This window comes from Oreochromis niloticus, linkage group LG3 (assembly GCF_001858045.2).
Source record: "Oreochromis niloticus isolate F11D_XX linkage group LG3, O_niloticus_UMD_NMBU, whole genome shotgun sequence".
NCBI classification, from domain to species: domain Eukaryota; kingdom Metazoa; phylum Chordata; class Actinopteri; order Cichliformes; family Cichlidae; genus Oreochromis; species Oreochromis niloticus.
In genome coordinates this window covers 11731162-11746318 of record NC_031967.2, presented here as the reverse complement: position 1 = coordinate 11746318, position 15157 = coordinate 11731162, and the positions used below count along the sequence as shown (strand labels likewise).

Sequence of the window (15157 nt, the reverse complement as noted above, 5' to 3'; positions counted from 1 at the left end):
AGTATTCAGTTATACTTAAAACAATTGACTGCAGGTCATGAACTCATGAAAAATATTTTTGAGATCATGCACAAGAGTGCTGAGGGGTTATTTTGCCCCTTTACCGCTGGACATCTTTTTAAAGCCAGTCATTTACTCACCCGTGGCCTTGAGAAAGAACACAGGTTCAAGACTTTTCAGTTTTGGTTTCAGGTTTCAGATCTGCAAGCTACTATGTTTTTAATTGAATAAAATTAAATGAAATTCAGCATTTCCACATTCTGAAAGCCTGATTTCAACTATGCTGGCGAACGGAAGGAGCACATCTTTCAACTTTTTTTAAAAAAAGGAATTTATTTAGCTACTAAACATAAAATTTGCAGTTTTTTACAATATGAACATGAGATAAAATCTTTAATAAAACATACAAATTCTAATATATTTGGTAAATTCTCAATGACATTCACTTTAATTCAAAATACATGTATAGAAAAGTTGGCATAGTACATAATACTAGTATACAGCTGACATGTTATATATAAATTTTCAAAAATGAAAATGCATACTTAAGCTGTGTATTTGCTTCACACAACCAAAATAAAATACATTAAAAAAGGAAAAAGTAGGTTTATCATTTTCCTATCTGGAATAACGCTGTCTATAAAAACAGAAGTGGAAGAATTTATTCTTAAGTATCGCCAGCGTTACCATTTCTTTCGGTTCAAAAAGATTTTTATTGGGCGCCAGTTTAGCTCAGCGCGTTGAGCAGGCGCCCACATGTCATATGGCCGAGAAGGGCCGGCCCGGGTTTTAGTCTGACCCGCGGTCCTTTGCCTCATGTCTTCCCCCTTCTCTCTCTGCTCCTGCTTTCCTGTCGTTTTTCCACTGATCTATCTAATAAAGCTGAAAGTAACAAAGATTTTTTTATCACTAACATTTGCAAATAGAGCCACCATAATAGCACATTTTAAATTAACTACTAAATATAAAACCATACAAATAACATTACTGAAGTCTAGCACTAGTAGGTCCCTTAAAATAACATCTCTCCTTCTATCAGGATTTGGAAAGTGGTCACAATGAACAACAGGTGCAAAACTTTGGCTTATTGTGCAGAACACATTTTGATTTTGCTAGTTTGGTTTCTGTGGTGTTCTTATATATACACATGTTTGAACAAAATAAAGCATCCTTCAAAGCTTTCATTACCATCTGTACTTCTAATAATAGTATTTGCTTATATACATTTTCTCTGAATGGTTGTCATACTGTACAGGCCTTAATGACAGCCTTCGTCCTTATTGAATTCAACTTTGTTTAAAGTCACTATTGAGACTCCTGAACTGGAACACTCAGAGGGTCGTCCGTACTTGTAGACATCATTGCAAAGGCGGTACAAATGTCCTTTGTTTCTTCTTTTTCAAACATTTCCTCCTTTCCTTCTAAATTCCAGCCGTTATCCTTGGTAAACTTGTAAACACACCCAAAGAGATCAGGAAATAACACCAATACGTCAATCTGAGGAGCTTCCTCGCGACTGTGAACAAGGAAAGTTTTATTAATGAGTAGTAACAGAGAAGTAAGCTTCCAAATCTGTCATAGCATCAGAAATATTTGTGATATGTGCATATAGGTACAAGAAATTCATATATATACACATATGAATATGTGTTCATGAATTAATAATTTTTCATTTAGTTTAACTTACTTATGCTCATGGAAATTGCGTATAAAGCGCAGTAATCCCAGCGTGGTTTCAGGGTACGGCTTTCTACCATCCATCTTCTGAACCAGCTCTTGTGGAAACTGCAACAACAAAACATGGTGGTCATGAACTGAAATTTGGGAATGCAAAAGTTTGACCTCTCATCTGTAAGTCACCTTATTTTTCCACTGTTTGAAGGATCCATTAGCACATGCTTCTAGTGAAGCAATCAGCTTTTCATCAGCCTTTCGACAGTTTGCCACCTCCTCCCTGTTGCCAGTCTTCCTCAAATATTCAAACTGCCTGGAAATAAAGTTGAAATTATGCTTTATAAGAAGGGGTGCACATAAGCGGTCCGCAGGTGCGCATGCGCTGTCAAAATAAAAAACACGCACCAGATAAGAAGTTGCAACGTGCATTTGTGTACATAAGATTTTGTGGAGGAGGACAGACATTTGTTTAGAACTCTTAAAGATGTCAAAAAAGCAAGCTCCTTTAAGCAATTACTTTGGTGTTCCTCCACCTCCAAAGAAATGTCAGAAGGAGTCCGAACCGCAAAAGAAGCGCGTATTCTCGGAAAAGTGGTTGCAGGAGGTGAGCTGGCTTCAAACAAATGATGAACGCACAGCGATGTGGTGCAGAATATGACGTGAAAATACCACTCTAGCGGACAAAAACAGTGCCTTTTATATGTACGCAAACGCTTGTTGCAACTTCTTATCTGGTGCACGTTTTTTATTTTGACAGCGCATGTGTACCTGCGGACCACTTATGTGCACCCCTGTTTATAAGTACAACAACAAAAAACTAAGAGGAAAATCCTTCACAGTTTAGGCTCTCATTAGCAAATTTATTCTTACTTTACTGAAGTGAAACTAGAAATCACAGATTCTGTTACAGCATGACTTCCTTACTCTTTCAGAGTCCAGAAGAAGGGATGGTTTAAGCATTCTTCTACTTTGGGTCTTTTCTTTGGTTCATTGTTGATCATCCACTCGATCAGATCCTTTGCCACCACATCTTGAACATGATCCAAACTGTACTTCCCATCATAAATGTTGGACTCACATTTAAAGGATATGTCTCCAAATGGATGGTGGCCTCCAGAGAGGATATAATAGACCAGCATGCCTGCCACCTTAACAGTAACACATCAGTTTAGGTATTTTTACCAAGGCATCTTTCAGTTAATCAAGTTTTTATGGCAGACCTATATTACCTGGATGTCAGTGCTTGACTTGTATGATATGACAGATTTTTCCGCTTCTTCTGGAAAAGTCTCTCGGGCCATCCAGCATTTGGTTCCTGCACTGCGTGTATGTAAAGTTGATTTGCCTTTGGGTAAGCGTCTGCTTATGCCAAAATCAGCTAATCTTGCTCTCCGAGTAACATCTGCAGGAGGAATAACATACAAAAACTCATGAAACTAAATCCTTTATTTATATTTACCAGACATGTTTTGTTTTTCCCTGAATTTCAAACATGTCTTACCAATCAAAATGTTCTGGGGTTTGAGATCTCGGTGAAGAATTTTAGGGTTTCCGCAGTGAAGCACCTTTAGACTTTCAAGAATTTGTTTGACAAGTTTCTTTAACATCAGTGGGCCATGGTCATGATTCTTGATATATTCTTCCAAGGTGTATTCACAAAGTTGCAGACAAAGATATCCAAAGTTCTCGTCCTCTGCAGCATCAACATATCGTACGATATAAGGATGATCGAGTTCAGGAAGTCGTAGGATTCCTTCTTCGTTCTTCAGCACGTCATAGTTGCTTTTAGACATTCTCTTAATGGCAACTTCTGTGCCGTCCTCTCTCAGCCCCAAGAAGACTTCAGTGCCATCGCTTCCTTTTGCTATTCTGAATTCTGCATCATTCACATAAATAATGCTTTTGATTCTGGATATTTTACTGTCATCTGAGCCAACAAGTTTCTCCAGTTTCTCCTTCCACCTGTTGCTGATTTGAAGCCAGTTTCGTTTTTCTGATTTTTCATTGGTGTTGTAGTCAAAAGGCTTTACATCTGAAGTTGATTCTAAAACAGGATCTTTTGTTGTTGGATCAGTTGCTGCAGTGGAAACTTCATCATTTGGGTCTTCTTGCTTTTCTGTCTTTTTCTTCTTCCTGACTAAAGGTGAGGCTGTGTTTCCCTCACATTCTGAGCTTGGCCTGCTGAAATAACTGTTTAGACTTCTCAGCACCTCCTTCAGCTTTTCATTCATTTCCATTTCTACAGATGTCAGTACGTCCTCGGGTAATGAAGTTATGCCCACTGATTTTAAAATATTAGCTGTCTGTTTAACTGACAGCAGGTTTCCAAATATACCGTACATGTAGGCCCTGATCTTAGTGGACTGTTGCTCATTTGCAAAAAAGGCAACTGTTTTGCACAAGTTCTGTAAGAAGGGTAAGTCCCAGTCCTTTGTGCCTTTTGTTTTCTGTGTTATCACATACAGTGTTTGTAACACTGCTTCACAGATGTCAGGTCTCTCTTTTAAGGAAAGCAGTTTCAGTAGTTGTGGAATTATAGCTACTGCATGCTCATTTGATATGTCTTCCATTGTGCAGAAAACCGCATTCAAACTTTCAACTGCCCTCCCTACATGTGTTTCAGGGATGTTTGGAAAGCGACTGGCTGCACCTGCAATATAAGTATTCACATTTCCAGTTTTCTTTAGCCATTTAATGCAAGCCTGGCAGTATTTTTCTTTCCCTATCCCAGTAACAGTAAAGAGGATTTCAATCATGGTCAAACGAGACCTAGGATGTTCTAACAACATGTGACTGTTGAAAATTTTAAAAACTTCATCAGATGTTTTTTCGAAAACAGCAATTTCCATATCCAAAAAATGTCTGATTTGGGAACACACTCGATCTCCATTTGATGCAAGTTGATTAATCATCTCAGATAATTTTTTACTGTCAATAAGCCACTGAGAATTCATGGGCGGCAGTGTCACCACTGCACCAGCAGAGATGAGCCTTTTGATGATCTCCTCCCTGTCTTTAATGGCTGCAACTTGCAGTGGTGTGTATTGTTGCAGAAGAGTAAAACTCCATCCATCTGGATTAGCTTTTGCTTTAAGCAACAGATCCACAAAATCAGGTGGTGCTTCGGACAGTGAGACATAATGCAAAGGTGTCCACTGCAGTTGAGAAGGAAAATTTGGGTCTGCACCCTGATCCAAAAGGTAAGAACATATATTTTTGTTTTTATTTATAACAGCACCAATCAATGGGGTTATACCATCACTACACTCTCTACAGGGGTAAACTCCATTAACATCATTGTCCTTCAGTAATTTCTTGAGGTTTTTGAGGTCATTTTTAATTATGCACTGGATTATAGGATGTGTTTCTATTGGTGGGGAGACTGCTGCCAGTTGTAGCTGAGTGATAATATCCATGTTTTTCTTTCAGGTTATCTGTGAAAGAAAAATCACTGAAATTAGCCAAGTAATGCGAAATCTGGTTCCAGTTTAATCTTTAGAAAAGCCAACAAAAAAATCAATAAAATTTGAGCTTAAGGAATAGTAGCAGTTTGTAAAAGTTTTCATTAGTGAATAATTCTATTTTGGCTACCACACTGGAAGATTCATGCATAAAATAATATTTACTTGCAAACACTGACACCAAGGGGTGGGTTTAAAAAATCTATTTTCCAATTCAAATCGATTTTAGCGATATTGATTCGTTAAATCCTGAATCGATTTTTAAATATAAATGTATTTTGCCAGAAAAGACAAAATCTCAGGTTAAAGCTCACAAAACTATATGAACAACCACCAGACAGCTAAAGTAGCAAATGAGAGCAGGTACACGGATTCCACATAAAGACGTAAACACAAAGCGCGGATCGTTCACCCGACAGCATGTCCGGCTGCTGCTGAAAGCCGACATCCCGCAAATTAAAGCTGCAGTTTAGGACCTCCGGCCAAAATTCACCAAATCAGCAGCAAAAGAAGATCAAAGCTACGCTTCAAGTTTGAAAAACATCGTCATGATTTCCCTCTTACTTTGGCTGCTTTGCTCCGACCACAATAAAATCAGACTTCCTGCACAGCTCTTTATCTCAGTGAACTTCAAGAACACTCCCCAATCTCAAATCGCTTTTTTTCTGCATAATTCGCTTGCTTATTAGGCACCAGCCTACCGTTGTGTACAGTCTGTCGTCGTTTTTTAATTTTTTTTAAAAAAAAGTCCTCTGACAAGAAAGCCTCATTGTATTGAACAGTAGAGTTCAATACCGAAAAATTAACATATTAACATTAACAGACATATAAATTATGGTTACTACACAGCCTATGTATGTTCCTCATACAGGAACTCTAACAATTGCAAATAGATTTGCCCCTACTTCATGCACTGTGGAGAAGGAAAGGCAGCAGTAAAGCTCTTTTCCTGAGTAACTCTGATCAGCTAATATTATGGCTGACATGAAGACATTTATCTCCGCAACAAAACGCAGCCCTCAACATCCATGATCACTGGGTGTGACCACAGAGTTGAAAATATTCCGAAGAGGGCTCAAAGCGCACGCTTTTACATGGGTGATTTTATAAAGAAAGCAAAAAGATTATTTTACGATGAAGTTTTAAGATAACTGATGGCGGATTGTCAGAAAATTTACTTACAGTTTTTAAGATGTGTGTCTGTTGTTCTGATTAGGCCTTCAGTCTACTTCAGAGGAAACTGAATTTTGTGGCGCCTCATGACAGTTATCCCCTGCGTCGGGAGCGCGCACTGGGCTGTCCAAATAATGAACAAACAGTATCCCTCGTTATAGATTTTTAGTTCAGAAACACTTCTTATGGTGACTTAGTACTAAAATTTCGAGAAGTAGTTTTGCCAGCCTCCACCACGTCGAACCTAATTTCAAAATGAAAGTCTTCGAAATCTGATTTCAAAATAAAAACCAACATCAAGAGAATTTAGCTTTAGCGTTAACAGTCACGTTAAGTGCACAATAACGAATATCAGTAAGTGTTGTTTTCACACTCTAACATTAGATGCAGTTGACACACCCTCGTACTCTAGTAGCTGTCATTATCAAGGGGGGGCTTCTTTTGGATTTCAAAGTAAAAGCCCTCTGAATTTTCATTTTGAACTACTCTTTCAATGACTTCAGCATGCTCTTTTAAGGAAATTTTCTGTTTCCACAGTGAAATTGCAGTCTATATCGACAGTACACACCCTCACAGGGATACCATCTCAATGTCAAGTCAGTTTGATTTTGCCTTTCATAGTAATAGCCCTTTGAAATTGCCATACATAACCTACTCTTTCAATGACGTCAGAATGCTCTTGAAAGGAAAATTCTGTTTCCACAGGGTAATTGTAGTCTATATCAACAGCATACACCCTTACAGAGATACCATGTCAATATAAAGTCAGTCTGATTTTGGTAATCACAATTTCCCGAAATATTACTGTTGTCTAAAAAGAGTCAAGACACAAACTTTTCAAAACTTTATCTTATTTTGTCCCAAAAGGACAGTGTTGATAACAATAAAGGTACACAAAGGCTAAATGCACATGTCATGTAAATGTGCAGTACAGTTAACACCCTAGAATGTGCCATGCTGTTTAAAGTCGTTTGTTGGAGGATACAAAAGAGCGCATCTTCAAAGTTAAGGACGTAAACTTCACACATGATTGAGGTTTAACAGCACAGGACACACTTCCATACTTCTTCCTTTGTTTTTATAAAGTCATTATTGTTCATGTCAAGGCTCTGTTCGTGGTACCACCTTTTACATGTGTCACATTGTATCTATTAAAAAACAAACAAAGGACAAACCCAAAACAACAGTTATACTCAAACACTGATGCACAATTTTCCAAACTTCAAGTAGTGTTCAACTCACCTGATTTGTCATTGAAAGTCCTGATCCTGGTGGCTCTGGAAACAAACACAGGGCACAGTTGCTGTTCATAAATAATATTGTTCCAAATTGTAGATATCGTAGATAAATATCTAAATGTCAGATAGGGCTCGTCATTTTTTGAAACTGGTGTAACTATGTTGCCATTATCTATTGAGTTTCATTCTGTTAATACAAGACCCCTTGAAGTAAAATTTATCATTCACTTCTGTAGAACTTCATTTTTGGTTTGCAGGATGAAATTCGACCCACCAACACCTTTTCCAAATTTCTATTGTGTACTGCCGTTAAACCCTGCCAGTCACTCAGACAATTTAATAATTGTAACTAACAATATTTTCAACTGAATATTCTCCTTTTGGATCTAAAGTAATACCTTAGTTTTCTGGAGCAGTACAGTTTATTCTTCAATCAGTGCCATTAATGATGAATGTTATCTCACTGTTAAAACAATGCACTGTGCAGTGCTGTATTTTTGTACACCTTTGTCTTATGTCAGTTCATCTGCCTGTTTAAGGATTTCGTCTCTCATTCATTTGCATAACAACCTAATGCTTGCAGTATCTCCACAGCCATTGATTTTTTCCATCTGCCATTTCTTTTTTTGAATTTCACCATAGGAATAGCTGAAAATGCTTCCAATACTGCCCTTGCGATCTACAGACAAATACTCAAGATTAAAATTGTGAAATTATGGAATCTCTCATCAAAGAACAAAGACCAAGTAATTGATTGTGCACTTTAGGAGCAGTAGGAAACCTGTGACCCCTGTTTCAATACAGGACTATAAATACCTCGGAGTACACATAGACAATAAACTGGACTGGGTTAAACACTGCACTCTACAGAAAGGGTTAGAGGAGGTAGAGGTTGTTCAAGACAATACCTCCCACCCACTCCATGACCTGCTGGCCAGTCACGGGAGCACGTTCAGTGTCGAGACTCAGATTACCCAAATGCATGAACAGCACAGGAAATCATTCCTTCCTGTGACTTGCTTGCTTTACTTTCAGCATAAGTGTACTCTGCAATAGTTGTACACCGTTAATATTTGCAAATCTGTATGATAAAAGGGCACACCAATGTTAAGCATATATATTTATTTTTGTGTAATATATTGGGATACTTATGTTTTGAATTATATGTATTCATTAGAACTTTTTTGTTTTATGTCTATCTATCTATCTAGAATTCTAAAGATTGCAACAAGCTGGCAAAAATTCTGAACCCAGAGGACAAGGTTCAGACGTCAATACTGGATGATCTTCTGACCTCCTGTGACATGCGATTAAAATTGCGACAATGACTTCTGTATCTGTAAATATGTAAACTCAAAGCTGGAATGACAACACTTGCAAAGTTACTTTGTTCCAATACTCTGACAATGCTCCTGAATACTTGTTCCAGTTCGATTTTTAGTGAGGACAGCATAGCTGCATTTGTTGTTTTTGTTTCTTTGGTTTTCCAAACTTTGTTATGTAATCACTGCATTCATTTTAAAATTGGGGGCCTCCTGCTTTACTTAAGGCTAGAGCCAGTCCTGTTATTACTCAGCAACTGCATGGAAAATACTAAGATTTGCCCTTCATACACATGTCCATCATGACCGATGACAGGGTCATGGAAAGGATCTTTTCTTCATGAGAACTCTGAGCCATTGAGGAATCAACCTGTTAAAATACTGGGTACAAGCAAAGCACAAATGTTTTGTAAAATGTCTTTAAACATAAACTATCAATTTGCAATACATTTTATACCTTCTTGGACAATCTCCTGAAAGGGGACGGTTTGTGGAGTGCCGTTACATATCTCCCCTTCTTTTTTTGGCAATGTTCCTTCCATTTTTCTTCCTTCAATCTGAATTTCTGCATAAAATATAGGACGCATTGAATATTACTGAGGAATCAATACAGTGGTGCCATCCCAATATTTTCCTTCATTAACAATTTGTGGATGTGCTGTCTGCACAATAAGCAAAACACTAATCCCAATATGGAACTTTGTTTGATTTGCTTGAGGGGGAATAGTGTTTGTTAACAGTCTGAATGGCCCAGGGGAAGAAGCTTTTAGTGTGTTTGGAGGTGTGGGACCTGGTTGACCTGAGTGATTGGCCAGAGTGTAGCAGATCAAACAGGTGGTGCGTGGTGTGCAAGAAGTCACCTGTGAGGGCCCTGGTTTTCCTGACACAATGACACAAGAGAACCTGGCGATGGCCTCCAGGGTTGGCACGGGGCAGCCAATGAGCTTTTTGGGCGGTGTTAATTACTCTCTGCGCAGCCTTCCTGTTCTCAGTAGTGGCCCTTGCATAACCTTTGACTGTACACCTCCTCCACTCACCGTCAAAGGTGTGCAGGGTGTACAGAAGGTTTCTGAGAAAGGCACAGAAGGGCACAAAAAGAGAAAAGAATGGGCGAAAAAGTAGAGAATGAGGTAAACGGAAGAGGAGACTTCATGATGAATTTTCCACTTTGAAACTACACAAACTTGATGGACATCAGTCATTCATTTGGCAAACCTTTCTTTCAAGGGTTCTTTTACAGTCTTCATACTCTTTCAGCAGAGCAGTGTGAGTGATCTCATACTGGACAACAAAGTCATCCAGTCTGGTGACCTTTCCAGAACCTACAGGGATGTTTCAAATCCCACTGGCTCTTCTCCATTATCCCCTGGGTGTTATTATTCTCAGTAATATTTTGAAAAACAAAGTATGAAATACTGTAATGTGGATGTTTAATAAACCCTTATGTAAACTTACTAAGAAAAAAAAAGTCTTACTTGTCTCTTGATAATTTTTAAGACATTGTATTTGTTTTGGTACTGACAATACGGTTTCCCGGTGCCACGTCGTCCAAGGTCATCTTTAGATTTGAAAGATTAGCATAATACGGACATGTGCAAGAACATTTCATTAAAAAATACTGTCTACTTAAAAATGATTACCTAGCTTTATTGCAGACCACAATCCAGAATATGGAAGTAGAAATTTGGTGATGTGCTTGCTATCATGTTTGTTTATCCACCTTGAGGAATCACCAGTTGAAACTCTTCGTTTATTATTATAATTTATTAAAGGATTGATTAAAATGATCAAAAATAATGTTTAAAACTTAGCATGTACATGTATCCCCATTTATTCAGGAAACTGCAGTCTGCGAGCAATCAGTTGCGGCCAACTTCAAGACGGGTGTCCTCTCTTAGCTGTTCATAGTTTTATATGAGAATATGCATCTATCCGACTGGTTAAAACTGGTGGGGAGAAACTGCTTGTTTTACAGGTTACTGATCTGAGATGTGGCCATGAACTTGTAGAAAAGAGTTTAGTGTGGAAGAAGTGGCAAAAATGTGGAGCTGAAAAGAAATGATAAATAAATCAACGTGTCAAATTAACCGTAACGTTAGCTGTCAGGGCTCCTGCTGCATCATATATATCTATATATATATATATATATATATATATATATATATATATATATATATATATATATATATGTCATGTCTTTTTAATAATAAATAATCAAAACCTTTATTTATCCCCACTGTATGAACATTCTTGGGGTCCTTGAAGTCTCGTCATGTTGAAGTTTCTCATGTGATGTGATGTTATTATAATGGTCCAGCTGGTGTGCAGCGTCTTCTCTTTTTCAGATTTAATAAACTTTTTCTGTGATGGTGTCACATTTACAGCAACATTTTCACCTAAAGGACCCCGAAAAACTGGTGCACATTATTGTGGAGGTTTCAAATAAACTGCAAACACCTGGTGAGGTGGAGTTTATTAACACTGCAGTCGAGAGAGCACTCAGGTTATTCACCAAAATGGTCTCTGAAAACAACCGTGGTCCGCTCATGTCTTATAAATGCCTCGACCCAACTCACAGACAAAGAGAATTCATCAACACAGGATGTGAGTCTTTACTTTCAGTTCAGCTCATCTTTAAACCCCCTCACCCAGAGACAAAGTTATCCTCTATTTAACTGTCACTCGTGATAATCACATTCCCAATTCTCCAAGAGAGGCCTCTTCTTTCTTCTAGGGATCAGAGAGAGGTCTCGCTGTCTGCCTAGTCCCCTAGGCTCCTGCATGTGTCAGTCTAACTTACAATGCTTCACTATGTGAAAAATAACAAATGACACACGTGATGCTATCCCATGATATTCCAGTTATGCACCAAAGAGGTAATATTGTTAAGACATGTGATCAGTACATAAAATAAAGAAATTTGTCACCACAGCAGCCTACAGAGTCCCGCAAGTGTCAGCACTGTAACCACTGCACAAATGAAACAGTTATTTTTCTAACAGGAATCTGCAATCAGCCATTCCTTAAATGAAATCCTAACTTTGTCATCAAGAAGATTAAAAGAACAAATACATGTTTGTAGTGTTTATTCACCTGAAGCTCCACAATTAAAAAAGCATCAAGACTTTGGCCTTTCTACACGAACAAGTGACGTGTGTAATAATTTGATTATGATGATAATAATAATAGTAATAATAATAATAATATAACTATTACTAATACTACTAATAATAATGATTTTAACAATAATAATCCAAATATCCAATAATCCAATAATAATCCAAATAATAAAAAAACAAACCATTACTACTACTAATAATAATACAATAAAAGTGTTGCTGCAGATCTGAGTCCAGACTCTGCAGCCTTTTTAGTGTTGCAAAGAATACACAAATAAACTGAGTGTGAGTGTTTTTTTTACAAGTTACACTGAGTATTTGCACAGACATGCTGACTGTTTGCTGGGAGACGTCACCTGTTTCTCATAGAATAGCAGGTAAGCTGTTCTCTGCTGCTGCTCACACGCAGACTCACACGTGGTCTGGGACAAACTCGTCATCGTACGTGAGCCAGCTGTCTGTGACGTCGTATCTTTCGGTGATCTGGTGAACGCCATCGCAGATGTAATGTCCTGAGAGGACAGCAAGTGTAATAAACTAATTTATTAAAATGTCTTGAAATATTAAAAACATTGAAATCCATGTTTAAATCTGAAATAATAACAGTTATAATATTTAGAAAAAAATTGAGAGTCAATTTAAAGGGATAACAATGTGTTTTATAAGTTTAAAAGAGCAGAGTTTAAAAAAGAAGTGAATGTGGCTGTAATCAGTAGCAGGATTGACAGAAGTTGAGACGAAAAGTAAGAAAAGTTTCTACAAGTGTGTATGTATGAACTGGACCATCTGCTTGGCGGTCTTTGGCGATGCGCATACAAACTGACTGTGAGAAGCTGGGGACACGTCAGCTCGAAATCCACCATACAGCTGCTCACTTTTGTTTTATCTCACCAGCTCACCATTTTGGAGATGTTGGCTGACCACTCTGCATTCCTTCACACATAACTGTGTCTGTGCAGAAAACATGCCCTCTACCTTTACATGTAGAATCACTATAAAAACAATGTCCAAAATGAGTCCAAGTTTGGTATTGAAAACATGTTCACAACGACATGTAGAATATAAGTAACGCATACACCGACGGAGTTCAATAGAAGTTAGAAGCAGTGGGAATCTGCAAACCTTTTACCTCGTGACAGCTGGCATAGTCTTCACCCCCCTTCAATCCTTAAGTGCTTAAGAGGAAGGAAGAAGGAAAGGAAGCAAGGATAACTACAGTTTATGATGTCAGCTATGATAATTAAAGGTTTGTGCTTTCTAGACATTCCCTGTAATGGAAAGAGCAGAGGGGCGTAGTACTTCATCACGGCCAGAGGGAGGCACTGTGTAACCATCAAACAAAAGACCACCAGGTATGTGGACACAAGGTAGGTGGCAAACTCATCTGATCCATCCTCAGTCGCCCCAAATGAGAGTAAATTTTTTTACTTTCCCATTGTAATTATCAAGGAGTTGATATTCATCAGGTCAAAAAGTCAAGAAGTGGAAAGAAAATCCTGAGCGAAATAAACGGATGAAAAAGAAGAAGTAATTTCAATGGAGGTAACATAAAAACACTGACACTAGATTTAAAAGAAAAAAGAAAACGGAAAAACAAAGATCAGTAGATAAAATACAATATAAAAGAATATAATAGTCCCCTTAAAATGAGAGAAATATCATGCATAATGCATAAGTTTGAGAATTAAATCTAACATGTTAAATGTTAGAATTAATTTTGAAACAAATACTGGAGCTAGTGGAACTTGCAAAAACCCCTCCTTTACAATAACGGAAGAAAGTGTGTCACTAAATATATTAGTGACCTTTATATTGCAAAAAACAAAGAAACAAAAAAGCCCAAAAGAAACTAAAATACAAAAAAGATAAATATGCTTCATGGGTTCAAAAAGTAAAAATGAGACATAAGAAAAGAAGCATTCATTTATCATTTAAATTAATTGTTTAGACACATTAGATAAAAAATGTAAGAAAAGATTTTGGTATTAGCAGCAAATGTTAGCATGAATGTTGAACTCGGTTGGATGATCAAGTGTGAACATGTCTATCCCTGTTTTACAGTGAGCTAAAGTGAAACCAGGGAACATAAGTGTTGTTCTGGTAGTGAGAAAACCAGTTCATCATCAAATAAATCAGCATCCCTGCCACCTTAATAACAACACATATTATCAGTTCGGTGGTTTTTTTTTTTTTTTTTACCAAGGCATTTTTCAGTTAATCAAGTTTGTGTAGCAGACTTTACCTGTATGTCAGTGCTTGACTTGTATGATATGACAGATTCTTCTGCTAAAGTCTCTCGGGCCATCCAGCATTTGGTTCCTGCACTGCGTGTACGTAAAGTTGTTTGGCCTTTGAGTAAGCGTCTGCTTATGCCAAAATTAGCTAATCTTGCCCTCCCAGTAACATCTGCAGGAGGCATAACATACAAAAACCCATAAAACTAAATCATATCTTTTACTTATATATAAATATGTTTTTTCCCGAATTTCAAACATGTCTTACCAATCAAAACAGGGTTTGACGTCTTGGTGAAAAATTTTAGGATTTCCACAGTGAAGCACCTTCTTTCCAAGAATTTGTTTGACAAGTTCCTTTAACATCAGTGGGTCATGGTCATTCTTGATATGTTCTTCCAAGGTGTATTCACAAAGTTGCAGACAAAGATATCCAAAGTTCTCGTCCTCTGCAGCATCAACATATCGTACGATATAAGGATGATCTAGTTCAGGGAGTCGTAGGATTCCTTCTTCGTTCTTCAGCACGTCGTAGTTGCTTTTAGACATTCTCTTAATGGCAACTTCTGTGCCGTCCTCTCTCAGCCCCAAGAAGACTTCAGTACCATCGCTTCCCTTCGCTATTCTGTATTCCGCATCATTCACACAAATAATGCTTCTGATTCTGAATATTTTACTGTCATCTGTGCAAACAAGTTTCTCCAGTTTGTCCTTCCACCCTTTGCTGATTTGAAGCCATTTTTGTTTTTCTGATTTTTCGTTTTTCTGATTTTTCATTGGCGTTGTAGTCAAAAGGCTTTAGATCTGAAGTTCATTCTAAAACAGTAAACTTTGTTGTTGGATCAGTTGCTGCAGTGGAAACTTCAACATTTGGTTCTTCTTGCTTTTCTGTCTTTTCCTTCTTTTTCTTCTTCCTCCCTAAAGTTGAGGCTGTGT

At 37.7% G+C, this 15157-nt stretch overlaps 1 protein-coding gene across 1 annotated transcript; it reads right to left on the bottom strand.

Annotated features, from left to right (window-relative positions):
* Positions 1–757: 757 nt before the first annotated feature.
* Positions 758–14501, bottom strand: LOC112841621 (serine/threonine-protein kinase/endoribonuclease IRE1-like). Its single transcript, XM_019352500.2, has 6 exons — positions 14490–14501; positions 14230–14393; positions 2599–2822; positions 1861–1987; positions 1688–1785; positions 758–1516 (listed from the first exon to the last, which is right to left on the bottom strand). The coding sequence occupies exons 2-6, from the start codon at positions 14290–14292 to the stop codon at positions 1306–1308; spliced, it is 723 nt and encodes a 240-aa protein (XP_019208045.1). The 5' UTR covers positions 14293–14393; positions 14490–14501; the 3' UTR covers positions 758–1305.
* Positions 14502–15157: the final 656 nt, after the last annotated feature.